Source organism: Cavia porcellus, unplaced genomic scaffold (genome assembly GCF_034190915.1).
Source record: "Cavia porcellus strain 051 isolate PalLab524CR breed Dunkin Hartley unplaced genomic scaffold, mCavPor4.1 scaffold_27, whole genome shotgun sequence".
Lineage (NCBI taxonomy): Eukaryota > Metazoa > Chordata > Mammalia > Rodentia > Caviidae > Cavia > Cavia porcellus.
The window spans coordinates 4,841,334-4,856,193 of record NW_026947510.1 but is presented as its reverse complement, the minus strand read 5'-3'; the positions used below and the strand labels follow the sequence as shown (position 1 = coordinate 4,856,193).

Below are 14,860 nucleotides of genomic sequence, written 5' to 3'. Positions count from 1 at the left end.
TGCTGAAGCTTAGTTGATACAGAAGTTTAAGAGTAGATTAAGAAATCTATTCTTTTGGTAGATGTAGCTTATTTAATGAGTTTTAGATATAAACAGAAAGTAAACAAATATTGTTCAAATAGCTTAAGAGGATTTATGTTTTTCATTGACACTGATTTGTGGTTATAATTTTATATCAGCCTAAAAGTAGCCAGCTTCCCTTCATTTACATAAATTAAAATATGTAATATGTTATGGATTTATCATCTACCACTCTTCAGTTGGTTTTGCAGTTTTGATTGGTGTCCATGGATCATTTGATTAAACCAATCAGCAGGAATTATAACTATCATGGTGGATAAGTAGGTATCTTCTACTTTAAAGTAGAAACTTGAAGGATAAATAGGGTCACATAGTAAATAGGTTACTGCAAATATAATGCAAATTTAATATGTTGAACTTCTGAGTCAATACAGCAGTAAAATAAAACTAAAATTACCTGAAGTAGAAATGGCTTCTTTTTTTTTAAATCTAGGAACTTGTGTTTGCCAGGCAGGCACTTGTGCCACTGAGCTATATCCCTGGCAAAATGGTTTCTTTTAAAGGTGACATCTATGTGTGAGACAGTTATCACACAGATGGAAAGAGTTCAGTGGTAGGATTGAGGATAATATAAGACTAGATGAATCCTTTAAAACACTAGTTATTCAAATACAAGATGGATGTATTTGTGTGGATAAATGCATTTGGAGAAACTGACGCAAACTCTTCTAGAGATTTGGGCTTTAGAATTACACCAGTAATGTGCACACTTAGCAGTGATCTATGCTGAGATGCATTTTTAGTATTTGTGAATCTGAATCAAAGGGTTTTCAAAGTAACACTTATATTATGTTCTGTTCTTATTTTTTAAGAAAGCTGATCACGCGTCTGAGTTAAAAAAAAAAAAAAAAAAAGCTGAGCGTCTTAGTTACTTTCTTGTTGCTGAGACAGGATATCCAAAACCCAAAGTTAACAAGAGGAAAGATTTATTACAGCTCACAGTTTGTAGAGGTGTATAGTCAGCTAGCTCAAAGGCATGGTGGCAGAGAGGCATCTCAGACAAGAGACAGTGAAGCAACAGCAGTAGCAGCCTGCCTTCCCTCTTATCCCACCCAGGCTACAAGATGGTGTCCACCACACCCGGAAGGACTTCAGTCTCCAGTAAATCCACTCTGCCACATGCAGGACTATGCTAATTCCAGTCTGTGGGCTAATTTGGCATAACAACCTTAATCTCATCATCACACACTCTAGATCCAGCCAGCTTCAAAAAGCCCTGCCTATAAGGAGAATCTTTGAAGATTCTCTAGATACTAACCTGTGTAGCACTGAGTTATATTTTAGGAAAGGAGAGACTTGAGTTTTTGGCATTTTTCCCCTGAAGATGCTGGCTATGAAGAAGGCACCTCTCCTTGCTGTTGAAACCATCATTGGTGATCACTTAGTTACTCTACAGAAAGGGTCCAAAAAGGCAACTGAGGTGGCTTGGACAATAGAGCGTATGTTGGCAGGGGACATAGCCACATGTCATGCGTCCTGATGCTGCAGACCCATGTGTTTTTGTTTCTGCTCTCGTTGTTTGTTTGCACTTGACCTCAGTATTATTTAAAACTGATAAGCCTGTCTTTTAACTTGAATATAAGAAGGGTTTCATCTAACTTTTCTTGAGATAGCAACTTGCTATGCAAGTCAGGGTGGCTTTGGAGAGGAAATACATGTATGTATGTGTACTAGACTGGCCTGGAACTTGCAGCAATCTTCCTGCCCCAGCCTCCTGAGTGCTGGGATTACAGACCTGTGCCACCATGCTCAGCTTACCTAACTTTCTAAAAAGGAATATTTATGCAGCAAATAAATGAGATTGCAAGATTATGACAAGTAAACTATAAAAACAAAAATGGACATTGGCTTTAAAAAGTAGTTAATGAAAAGAATTTATTCCATAAAACCATGAATTACATGCTTAAAGTAGACTATACCCTCAAACTCCTTGACAGAGTGAAGCACGAAACCGATAAAATGCAGGCATTGGTGGACTTGTGGGACCTGCAGGCTTCACAAACGATACGGTGCTGGGTGTGGTGGCACACAACTTATCGCAGCTTTTTTGGCACAGGGGAGGCAAGAGGACTGTTGATAGTTCAAGGCCAACCTAGACTACATAAGTGAATTTAAGGCCAGCCTGCACTATATTAAGATGCTGTCTCAAAACAGATTCAGAGGAATTTATACAAACTCATGATTGACAGATGGTGAGTAGGTGGCTGTCTAGTAGTTAAGAGTTACTCCCTTGTGTTTTGTGTTTTTTTTTAAATCATGTAAAAGGCTGAATGTAGGGTTGGACTGACATGGAGTAGAAGCAAGAGTAGAGGGAGATATAGGGCAGGACTTTTGATTTCTGTTAGAGGAAATATAGCCTTTTGATTTCTGTTAGAGGAAAGAGGAGTTCTGGAATGCAGAAAGCAGTAGCTTTGAACTGGTTGAACCTGAGTGCTATAAGAGTCTAGGGAAATTCCTGTTAGGTAAACTACAGGCTTCTGAAGTACTTTATAGAATATAGCATTGCAATAAGTGAAATTGTAAATGTGCTGTCTCTTTTCTGGCCTGTAAAAGATAAACGTTTAGTCTGTAAAATATGATTGTTGGGCTGTCTCACCAGATGAGTATTTGTAGTCTGGGAACCTTTGTGGTTATAAAAGCTATTCTTTTGTATATGTAGAGAGTTATCTGGAAAAATATTACTTTTTATCACTGGACAGCTATGGAAATTTATAATTAATAAACATTTTCTACCAGTTACTTTCAAATAGTAGTTAATTTACTTTTATTTTTATTTTATTTTATTTTATTTTATTTTATTTTATTTTTTTGTCTTTTTCTTTTTTATCGGTACCGGGGATCGAACTCATGACTGCCTGCTTGCAAGGCAGGTGCTTATGCCACTGAGCTAAATCCCCAGCCCCTGTTAATTTACTTTTAAACAGTAGACTTTTATGTAAGGTTAAAAAAATTGGATAAATTACAATGGAACATTACTCAGAAAAAAATTGGATAAATGCCAATAAGTACTTCATGAATATTGCACATATATCTTTAAATTATTGATTTGTTTTTGGTATTACATAACATATACTATCCTTTGAAGTATTTTTAGAGGTATTAGGAATGTGTTACTAGCCTCAATCATCCATTTGGAAAACCCACAGTACAAGTTGAACAGTAGAGATCAAATCAGACCTTGAGCCTGGTGTTGGAGAAAGCATCCTTTTCAAGAGTTTTTTTTTCCCCAGAAGAGCAAGCTTGCTTGCTTGCTTGCTTGCTTTCTCTCTCTCTCTTTCTCTCTCTCTCTTTCTTTCCTTCCTTTTTCACACCAGTCTTGTTTTATGTTGTCCCAGTATGGGTTTCATGGCTTTGAGCCCCAGTTTGTAAGTTGATGATACTGCCAAACAGTGCTGCAGGAGTACTCCTGTGTGTTTGGATAGTGCTGGGTGTTTTGTCTTCTATAAGGATAGGTTGTCAAATTGAGTAGGTTGTCAAATTGATGTAGGAGAAATACATGTAATTCCCCAACTTGCTAAATGTCAGCTACACCAAGTTGGTATTCTCCAAAACCAAAGAATGAATTCTAAGGAACAATAGAGGTTAAAAGTAGGAAGTGTTTATTGATAGCTCATGAGAGACAGGAGGAGACCTGAAAAATGGGTTGCTATGGACCCCGTTTTACAAAGGAAATTTTATAGAGCAAAATCATGAAGATGGTTATGAAATCATGAGGTGATTATAAAGTGGGACACAATCTTATGATTAACCAATAAGATTATAAATATAATTGCTTAGGTAATATTGATCCAGTGGGGAAGCAAGTCACATCGCATTTAGTCAACAGATTACAAGGGTAGATGGAGAGAACAAGGACCATTTTAGGAAGAGATGAATCAGGAGGTCTCAGTCAGCCACTGGGCTAACTGATGTTAATTTATTGTTTATTTCTTAGGGAGGCATACAGGCCTGGTCATTTTGTCTGTCTTGAAGTGTGGTCTCTAGGAGATGCACCTCTGGCCACAGTTGTGTTTTTATCCTCTATATTGACTCCCCTCAGGACCTAGCCCTGTCTGACTGTAATACTGCTACCTAGCTTTGCCGTCTATAATAAAATGATATGTGAAATTAGAACTTTAGTTTGTAGACACTTAAAATTATTTTTTTGTTTATAGGCTCTTTTAAATTGTTAGATTGTTACGATTTACACTTTTATCAGTATATGAGAAGTCAGATTTTCCCAAAAGCTTAAGGCGGATGTTTTCAGTCTTAAATTTTACAAATCTGAAATTAAAAATAGAATAGCATTTAGGTTTTTATTTGTATTTCTCTATTTTCTATGAAACTATGAAACACTTCACAGACAGAGACTGATTTGGCCTATGTAGTTTTATTGTTGTTGTGTGGGTGTTTTTGGTCTTTTTGAGACAGGGTCTCACTGTGCTGTTCAGGCTGGCGGTCAGCTCACATTGCAGGTCAGGCTGTCTTGAATTTGTAGTGATCCTCTTGCGTCAGCCTCCTAAATGCTGGGATTACAGGCAAGCACCATCATACCTGGCCTGTTTTTTTTTTTTTTTTTTTTTTTGGGTACTAGAAATTGAACTCAAGGCCTCATGCTTGCCAGGCAGGTGCTGTACCCATAGGCTATATTCCCAGCCCCACTTTTTTTTTTTTTTTAAGGTAGGGTCTTGCTGTGCAGTTTAGGCTGCCCTTCAACTCACTACTGCACCCTTCAACTCATCTCTATAGTGGTGGGATTATAGGTGTGTGCCACCACACCCAGTTTGTATGCATGCCTTTTAATAGAACTTTTAGTCAACAGATTGCAGTGGGATCATGGTGTCAGAAGCAAGACCTGCATTGCTTATATTTCAGAGCAGTGACAGCATGTTTTCTAAAAGTCTCCAATTAAAGTTTGAAATATGTTACTGCTATGTGATTTTTTTTTAAGAAGGTACTTGTTTCTAACTTTGTTTAGTAAATTGATTAAGGGACACTCCAGCGTATAGTTGAAATTGAATTTTTTTCATGTCATTTTTACTAAAAGTTCCTGTTTTTTTTTTTTTTTTTTTTGCGATACCCAGGATTGAACTCATGACCTTGTGCTTGCCAGGCAAGTGCTTATGCCACTGAGCTAAGTTCCCAGCCCCACTAAAAGTTGTATTTAGGCAGGGATTTAGCTAAGTAGCATAAGTGCCTGCCTGGCAAGCGCAAGGTTGTGAGTTTGATCCTCAGTACCAAAAAAAGGGAAAAAAAGTTACTATATTATGTTCACTACTGAATACCAGCACCATATTTTTTGAGCACCTACAAAACTTAGAATTTACCATAATATTACTGTTCTTAGATGTTTAAAATCTTCTAAGTGGATTCTTTACATAGGGTTTGTTGTTGTTGTTGTTGTTGAATCATTGGCTTGTTTTCAGTTTTAACTTTTTAAGCTGTCTGTTTTTTAAAAGAACAGTATTGAAGGTTGAATTTGGGGCCTCACCCCTGCTAATAAGCCAACACTCTACTGAATGAACTACATCCTCGCACCTTTTAATTTTGAGATAGGCTCTCACTAAATTGTCCAGGCTGTCCTTGAATTTGGAATCTTCCTGCCTCCATCTCTTGAGTAGCTGGGTTTACAGGAGTGGATCATCACATCTAGCTGCCTTTAAATTTTTAAAGTTGGAATCATCCATGTGAAAGTGGAAGGAGATACTTTTCTTTCTTTTGTCTTTTTGAGATAGGCTCATTATGTGGTTCAGGCTAGCCTTGAGCTCACTTTATAGCCCAGGCTGGTCTCGAATTTGTAACAATCTGCTTACCTCTGCCTCCCAAGTGCTGGGATTACAGGAGTGTGCCACCATGCCCAGCTAAGGAGATACTTTCTAGCACTAATTATTACCAACTCAGATTTTAGGGTCTTGTTTGGAGTATTTAAAAGCTTCTTTCCAAATTGCAAAAATTCTTAGCATGTTCTTTCGCTTAGCAGTAGATTCCAGTCCAGTGTTCTTCTGCAACTAAATGTAAAATGAAATTTACTATAGTTTGTTTTTGCTGATATATTTAAAAGAGGCACTACATATAGAGATTGAATTCATATATAGTTGTTTTTGACATATCTTTCTACTTAAATGTCACTTTGTTTTTAAAAATAGTATTCAGGTTTCTATCTGAATTCATTTAACAGTTGAGTGCCTTTGTGTTCTAAGTATTGTATTATATACTAAGAACATAGCTGTGAAGGGATTGGTAAAGTCCTATCCTTATGGAGCTGAAGGATGGTGGAGGATTGCTCAAAATTTGTAAATTTTGAGAGTAATCTAATTGTAGAAAGTACCATGCTGAAAGTACAACAGTAGTATTTGATTGGAGAAGAACAGACTGTTTTGGCTAGAGTGGTTAGGAAAATTTTCACTAAGGAGATGTTTTTTTGAATGGGAACAATTTGAAAAAGCCACCATAACTCTTTTTTTCTTTTCCTTCCTCTTTCCCCTGTCCCTATCCTTTGATTGAAACTTCACACTGAACTAGTCTATTTTAATTTAATTTTAAGATGGTCTTCCTGTCTTTTAAGTTGCCCAGACTGAGCTTAAACTTGTGGTCCTCCTACCCCAGCCTACCAAGAATGCTGAGATTGCGCCACTTTGCCCAGGTTATCTTACCTGTTTCGAGGAGTTGTAGCTTTTCAGGAGAAGGGAACAAAAAATTGAGAAATCCTGGGGTGTGAAGACTGGTACCTTCTGAAAGCTTTTGCCAGCCTCATTAAGGCAGTTAGGTTTTATTCTGCATTTTAAACAGGGAGCAATGCCATGAGATTTCTGTGGTTGCCTCAGTGGCAGAGGTAGGAGACAGCTTGGGGTTTTGTCTTCTTGTTCTTCCCTTACAGAAATAAACTGTAGAAGGTTGTAATGTAGTAATAGTAAATTATGAAAAAAGAAATGTTAAATAGACTACATAAATAAAATAATTCCTCACAGTTCCACTGAAATAATCATTGTAACACTTTGTTTAGAATTCTAGCCTTTTCTGATTTCTTTATGAGTTAGATTGCGCTCCCTTTTTTAGGTTAGTATAAAGGAGGAAGGTTCTAACTGCTTTATTTTTGTTGCGAATATCTTTCCATTTCTGTACATGTGAATTTACTTCTTATGTACATGTTATGATGATTTATTTATTCCCCTGTTGTTGGGCTTTTATTCTTTTCCCCAGTATGAACCATGCTGCAGTTGATACTCTTACCATATAAGTCGTATCTTTACAGCCTTATTTTATGTTTCTGTAGGTAAATTCCTAGAGTAGAATTACAAAATCAGTCTTTAGGAACATTTCAAAATGTTAGTGGTTATTACCATTCTACAGAAATCTTGTACCAAGACTGCAAGAGCAGCTCCTTGTTGTCATCATGCCTCTGGACCTGTGATTGCTCTGTTATGGCTTCAGATGTCCCTTATTATATTCTGGGGACTGGTGCCAGGATACCCCATTATCCTCCCATACCAAAATGTGCAACTGGTCAAGACTCCTGTAGAATGTGACATCTGTGTTTGCATAGAACCTGTGCACACCTTCATTTGTGGTCACTCATAATACAAAGTGCAAATAGGAACAAGAGAAAAGTTGTGTGCATTCAGTATGGACACATGTAAAAATATTCTTGAGTCATGATTTGTTGAATCATGAGTGTGGAACCAATAGATATAGGGAGGGGTATTCCTTTTTTTTTCTTATTATTTTGAAGGTAGTAAAATACAACAGAAGAAGACAGAACAAAGCCAATTACAGACAAAGCAATGAAATTGGTACAGAACTTCACCACAGGTTACCAGGATAACAGTAATAGGTACCATAGTATATGTTGTTATCTTCACAGTAGTTGTCCTTTCAATCAGGCATAGCAAAATCGAACCAAATACTTCATAAAACCTATCAAAACAGAATATTGAATAGAACAATACATTTAATCAGAACAAAGCAAAACAGTGATAACAATATTTGCCTTCAAAGAGATGGTAGAAGAAAATCCCCCATATTTGCTATATTGCATACTATCTCCTCCCAAGAGATGCTCAGACCTCTGGCTCCCATTTGCGAACAGGGGGAAGGAGGTAGAAAGGATGTTTGATTCTCAGGTGCCAGTAGGCTCATGGCTGCTTACCAGGGAGGTGAGTAAGGTTGCTTTGTTGCCCTAGTGCCCTAAGTTCCAACATGGCAGGATCTCAGGAGATGCTGACTGGTTCTCTCCCTAGGTTGCCTGACGCTCACTTGAGCCACAGCTGCTTACCAGGGAGGCAAGCAGGTTGTTTTGTTGGGAGGGATGTTTTTAACACCCAACCTTTCCTGATTTGAGAATTTACCACATAGTGGGTATTTATACAGGATCTTTTGGGTGAATATGAGGTTTCCAGTCTGTAGTTTTCAGTTGCCTCAGCTCTGACCAAATGACCCTGGTGTCATTGCTAAATGTGGGAAGCAAAGCCTCTGGGTAGAGTACCCTGGTTCTGAATCCTAGCTCTACCATTTAAAAGCTGGGTGTGCGAATTTCCTTGGCTTCACTGGGAATGCAGTGCTTACCTGGAGATCCCTGAGGGCTGTGTTGCATATGGGAACAATGTGTGCCGTGTGCCACTTCTGTAGACTGGTGTTTCCTAGTCAAAGGTAGAAGATGCTAATAAAACTAAGTAAGTTTCTAAAGGAGGCTTGAGAAGGAGACTTTATCAGCCTCATGGGTTTCCAAAAGAGGAAACAAACCACTTAGTTCTGCTGACTTTGGAGCCAATATTAGGACTTTGTTGATCCTGACATCTGAGATATAGTATCTGACCGACTTCATGTCATTGGACCCACAGCAGTTGTCTTAGTGCCTCATTAGAACATTTGATTATTTGGAGTTAGGTGGCTATCTCTCCTTTCTTCTGACTGTAAATAAGCTTTGCTTCTGCACCTGAACTGATAGTGGCAAATTAGTATACTTCAAGCAGATATGGAATCTGGTTACGTTACCTGTTCCTTGGGTTTTGTCAAGTAAGTAGCATAGTTTAAAGAAGAATGTGAGCCAGATGTGATGGTATGTATACCTGTAATCCTAGCAGTCTGGGTAGCTGAGGCAGAAGGATATCAAGTTTGAAACCACACTGGGGAGCTTAAAGATATAAGTAGAACCAGTCAGTCTCAAAAATATAAAAATTTTCACAAGAAGAGACTTGGGATATAGCTCACTAGTGATGGTCCTAGGTTTAGTCCCAAGTAAGGAATTTAGTCCCAAGTAAGGAATTTAGTCCCAAGTAAGGTCAAAGGAGATTTTTTGGTGTGCTTATAAAAATTAAATGAGATAATTCATATGTAAAGTATTTAACACACATTCTAGAAATATTTTCTTTCTTTAATAAGTCTTTTAGCTAGGTATGGTGGCACAGGTCTGTAAATAGAGCACTAAGGAGGCTGAGGCAAGAGGTTCCCTGTGGGTTCAAGGCCATAGTGAGTTCAAGGCCAGCCTGCAGTACTTATTGAGACCTTGTTTCAAAAACAAACAAGTCTTTTGACTTCTGGTTCCCATTTCTTTTATTTTTGGTTTTTGTATGAAATATGTTTTGGGAATTCTTTTCTAATTAATTTGTTTATAAATTATAAAATCTCACACACCACTATCTTCATAACCTCGCTTTATATGTATTCCAAGGTTAAGTGCTTTCATTTTAGAATTACAGTTACCTGTCTTTTTACCAGGTTTCATTACTGCTTAAGCTGCATCCATGGAGCACATACAGGGTGCTTGGAAGACAATCAGCAACGGTTTTGGACTCAAGGACTCTGTGTTTGATGGCTCCAGCTGCATCTCCCCAACGATTGTGCAGCAGTTTGGCTATCAGCGCCGGGCCTCAGATGATGGCAAACTCACAGAGTCCTCGAAGACAAGCAGCACCATCCGAGTCTTCTTGCCAAATAAGCAGAGAACAGTGGTATGTGCATTTCTCCTAGGAAACTCAGCTTTTGTCTGCTTGTAGAAAATAGTGTGAACCCTATTACAGGCAAATCTTATCACCTAGGGGTTTTTGAAATTGATTTTTGTGTCCTGTTATATGTATTATTGTTCCTTCCAAACTCCCTGCTTTTCCCTACCTGATGACCTTCCTTCTGTTGTTACTCTTGCCTGGAATGGCTTCTTTCTGTCAACACATTCATATGGGGCATTTCTAAGACTTGTAGTTAAAGTTTAATTGTTTTTGGTTTTTTTTTTGTTTGTTTGTTTGAGATAAGATGTCATTTCTTAGTTCAAACTGGCTTTGAATTCACTATGTAGCCCATGCTGGCCTCAAACAGTGATCTTGCCTCAACCTCCCAAATGCTGGAATGACATGCATGTACCACTATGCCAGGCTTGCGTACTGTTTTCTATTAATTTTCTTTGTGGTCTTACATTGAGAGGTCAGATCAGAATTGTGACTGTTATAGGAGTCTTGAAGACCATCTGGCATTTCCCCTGGCTCTACTGTCTTCCTCATAACCATCTACTGCCAGGTTAGGTGTGTGGACCCATAAAACCTGAACAATGTTGAAACCCCTCACTGCCTTTTCTCAGGCGAGTTATCTAGACTAGTTACACAGTACTTTGCACTTCTGTCCTGACTTTATGAAATGCAGCTCAGACTTAGTACAGTGGCAGCTGTGATTATTTCGTAGCTGTTTTGGTCAGCAATACAGCCCTTGATGTCTTTCAGATTGGGAACTAGTGATATAGAGACTTGGCTTTCCACAGCTTGTGCCAAGGCTCTGGGAGGGAAGGCTATCCCTTTTCAGACCAGCTTAGAGAGTGCCAGCTTCAGATGGTGGAGGAGCTATCTGCCGGGCATCCTTGGCTTTCTGCATATCTTCTTACCCTAGGTGGTTTCTCCTATTCTCAGTGGTTCCAAAACAATTTGAAGAAGGCATTGTGTGTGGCAGTGTGTGTGTGTGTGTGTGTGTAGTAAAGAGAAGAAGCAGAGGACGGGTGCCTGATGAATAATGTTAGAAATTATACTTCATTTTTATAATGTTTTTAAACATGTCTGCTCCTTTGACCTGCTGCCATTGCTTCTCATTGTTATTGCATAAGTGCATTTGTAATCTCCTGACCAGCAAGTTAAATGCAGATTTCTGGGCTTCATTCTAAAATAACTTAAGTCCAGGTCCTTGGATACGCTGGGAAGGGGGGCTGGGAATCTGTTTTGCGAGGCTCCTCATGGACCCTTCCACCATTGCAAGGGAGTGCCCCTCCTGGACTAGAACCCTGGGCTGGGACTTGTGAGGCAGAGACTGACCACACACATTCAGAGCACTGTTGCCAAGAGTATCTCTGCTATGCTGCTTGGTCTGAGTCTCTTACCTTCATTGCTTCACATCATAATTTCTCACTTGTTTTGTTGCAAGTTAATGAAATTTTTCTGAGGCTCTCATTGCTTCAAGAAAGCCTTCATTTAAAAATACATAAAATGATACATTAGAATATTGGTGACTGCCCATCATCTAGTTTACACTTAGTTAGTGGTGACACTTGTTGAATTTGTGTTTCTACACTCTTCTTTGTAATTATTTTGATAGAGTTCAGAAACACTTGTCTGAATTGCTTTGCTAAGTACAAGAAACTTACAGAATGTTACTTTAAAAAATGTCATTTTAAAAAAACAGGTAATGCATTTATATGGGTGATAGTATTGGGTAACCCTGACCCTCATAAGCTCCCAAGTTTTTACAGGGCTCCTGTCATAGCTGCTTGAAGAGTCAGGTGCCCTCTGCACTGTTGCTCGCAGCTGTTCCTCTCCCATGTAGCTAAAGAGGAGAACATTCCCTCTGGAGCAAAGGAGTTGTCCTTAGCTCCAGAGGATCTTTGGAAAAAAAAAACTCTTTCATCCTAGATTTGGTCCTTTAGGAGAATGTTGTTCCCTACTTCTGCTACCCCAAATACAAATTCTGTTCTACAAAGTCGAATTTTTCTGTACTGTGCTCTTACTGTGGATCCCACCTCTATCCTTCAGATACTGATTACTGGCAGATAAGTAGCAAAATAAAGCCCTGTGAAACCTTACATTAGGGCTGGGGATTTAGCTCAGTGGCATAAGCGCCTGCCTTGCAAGCAGGCAGTCATGAGTTCAATCCCTGGTACCGATAAAAACGAAAAAAAAAAAAAAAAAAGTTTAAAAACAAAAACAAAAAACCTTACATTGACCCTTGCCAGTGCTTTCAATTACTTGACACACTTTCCCTCTTTATCTCTCTCAGAATCTTTTTGTTGCTGATTTGTCTCCTGATATACTGTCCATACTGTAGCCTGGTAACTGGGCATACCCAGCACCTCCATGCAGTTTTTCAGGCATCTGTCTCTGTCCTGTGCCAGCCAGGGCAGGGCTGTAGAGGGTGGCTTGGCTTCTGGTAGCTAGGGCTGCCTAGAGCAGGAGGAGGAACTGCGCTGTCGGCTCAGTGCTGCTCTGCTCTTGCTGGTGCTGCTCATTCTAGATGCCCCATTTGAAATTGACTTTCCTAGCTTTGAAAACAAAGTGTAGAGAGCTTTTATATAAACTTTGAAAGATTTTAGTTGAAATTTTCATATAGCTGCCATTAACAGAATATCAGACTATTGAAAATAGGTTTTTTTTTTTTTTTTTTTTTTTTAAAGACAGGGGTCTCACTTTATAGTTCAGCCAGGCCTTAAACTCACTTTGTAGCCCAGGCTGGCCTTGACTCACAGCAAACCTCCTATCTTAGCCTACCAAGTTCTGGGATTGTAGGCTTGCACCACCACACCTCACTGAAAATAGCCCTTTTTAAATTCTAGAATTCCTGTCACATTTGTTATAGATCATACTGACATGTTTCCTTTTCTTTTTGTAATGTTGTCATCTTACACACACATTGGTGAGTTAAGCAAATTAGAAGTAAATTTAGGAACTCTCATTGTCCTCTTCTGGCAGTGCTCTCAGGTGTTAACAGCTGGGGGCGCTTCTTTCCACCCCTCATTAATTAATCTTACTCTTTATATTATTTTAAGCAATATTTCTCCCAGTGACTATTTCATGGACTTTCCTCCCTCCAGGTTATCCTGGAGGGATATGGCTGTTTGTATTTCATTCAAGCATGTACCTGTTGCTGGACATGGTGTTCCTGTGTGCTTGTGTGCATGCATATGTACCATTACATGCAATGCTCTCATAAATCTTTCCTACACACCTCACAGCCCATTGTATTTATTTCTGTGCTCCCTCCAACTGGCACTGTGGCCCGTATGGATCCTGAAAGTGGCCTTTGTTTGTAGGTCAATGTGCGGAATGGGATGAGCTTGCATGACTGCCTTATGAAAGCGCTCAAGGTGAGAGGCCTGCAACCAGAGTGCTGTGCAGTGTTCAGACTTCTCCATGAACACAAAGGGTAAGACCTCATTGTTTAGGATGAGGATTCCATTCAAATAATTTTGCTAGCTTCCTATACAACAGTGGTGGTGAACCTTATAGAGATCAAGTGCCAGACTGTAACCGAAAATCTACTTCTTTATTGTAAAGTGTCAGCACTGTGTTTAAACCCGAATACTGTGGTTTTAGTTCAGGAAAAAACAACTGTGCGTTAACATCTTTTGTCTTAAAAGAAAAATACAATAAATAACGTGTGCTATAGATTTGCCACCACTGCCATAGACTAGCATATATTCATATACCTTTGTTTGTAAAGAGATAGTTCACAAAAATGTGGTATTAAAAACTTGAAGTTAGCCTATTACTTGGAAATTCCCTTGAAAAATAAAATATGTGGTAGGCGTTGATGATACATCCATGGACAAAACAGGAATGTTTGCATGTAGGTTTCTCAACAACAAAGGTTGCTTTTTGTGTTTGCTGTGAGATATTACATGGAGTAGGTAATCACTGTTTATAAGTAAAGCACGCTACCCTCAGGAGATGAGCTCCTGCTGTTTGCTTCTGCTTTTTGGTGGGGCTACTGGAGATTGAACCCAGGGCCTCATGCATGCTAAGCATATGTTTTACCCCTGAGTGCCATCTCCAGCTCTTCTCACTTATTTTTATTTATTTTCATGTGTATGACTCCTTTCTATTTGATAGCCATCAAGCTAAAAGTTAAATGCAGGAGAATCTGCTTCTGGGAATACTTGGCTGATTTCTGATGGTAGTTGTAGGTTAGCAGCTCAAGGCTAGGAGTAATCCCTCATAGCAACAGTACTGTCCATAATTATCCAGGATGCTTCTGCCGATATGGGGAGACTTTTACAGAAGGTTCTTTCAACTTCGCCTTCTTGTGGAGAGCAGCACCACTATTACTCCTCTTCAGCTTCTGTCTTTATGGTTTGGGGAGGTCGCAAGAGAGTAGCCTGGGGCATGAGTCTGCTCAGAGGGCAAATTTAACTATGTCCTTAACTCTAAGCCAGCCTACAGTGCTCCTTAAGAACCATTGAGGCTCTGAGACAGTGAGGACTTGTTTGCTGTTCTCCAAAGCTACATTGTTTTGGAGGTGGCCTGGGTTCTGTCCAGGATAGATAATTCCCAGAGCTTGATCAGAAAGTGCCCCTTCCCCCATTAGAACTGGACAGAATTTGAGAGTGGCATAAAATGTCCCAGACTTTGTGCAGGGAATTATGTTAAGGGGTGGGGTATGACAGGAAAAACCACTTGGATAGGTTGTCTGGTAGGTGATGGGAGAGACCTGAAGGTGCTAGATCTACATTCTTTCCTTACTTAAGCACATCCAGCCTTCAGGAAATGGGCAGGCAGGAGACAAGACAGGAGAAGGGAGTTGAGCATTAAATTTGTACTTAAAGGTGTACATTTTTCGG

At 39.2% G+C, this 14,860-nt stretch overlaps 1 protein-coding gene across 5 annotated transcripts in view; it reads left to right on the top strand.

Moving 5' to 3' along the window:
• Window positions 1–14,860, top strand: part of Raf1 (Raf-1 proto-oncogene, serine/threonine kinase) — a 77,444-nt gene that overhangs the window by 39,976 nt on the left and 22,608 nt on the right. For 3 of the 5 annotated variants that reach the window (XM_013145026.3, XM_013145027.3, XM_003463187.5), the window contains 2 exons: window positions 9,775–10,007; window positions 13,334–13,446. In XM_013145026.3, the coding sequence (XP_013000480.1) occupies window positions 9,801–10,007; window positions 13,334–13,446 (320 nt within the window). In that variant the 5' untranslated portion in view covers window positions 9,775–9,800. Of the gene's footprint in view, window positions 1–9,774; window positions 10,008–13,333; window positions 13,447–14,860 lie in introns of those variants that run through there. The other 2 variants (XM_023562123.1, XM_023562122.1) reach the window with 1 other exon arrangement.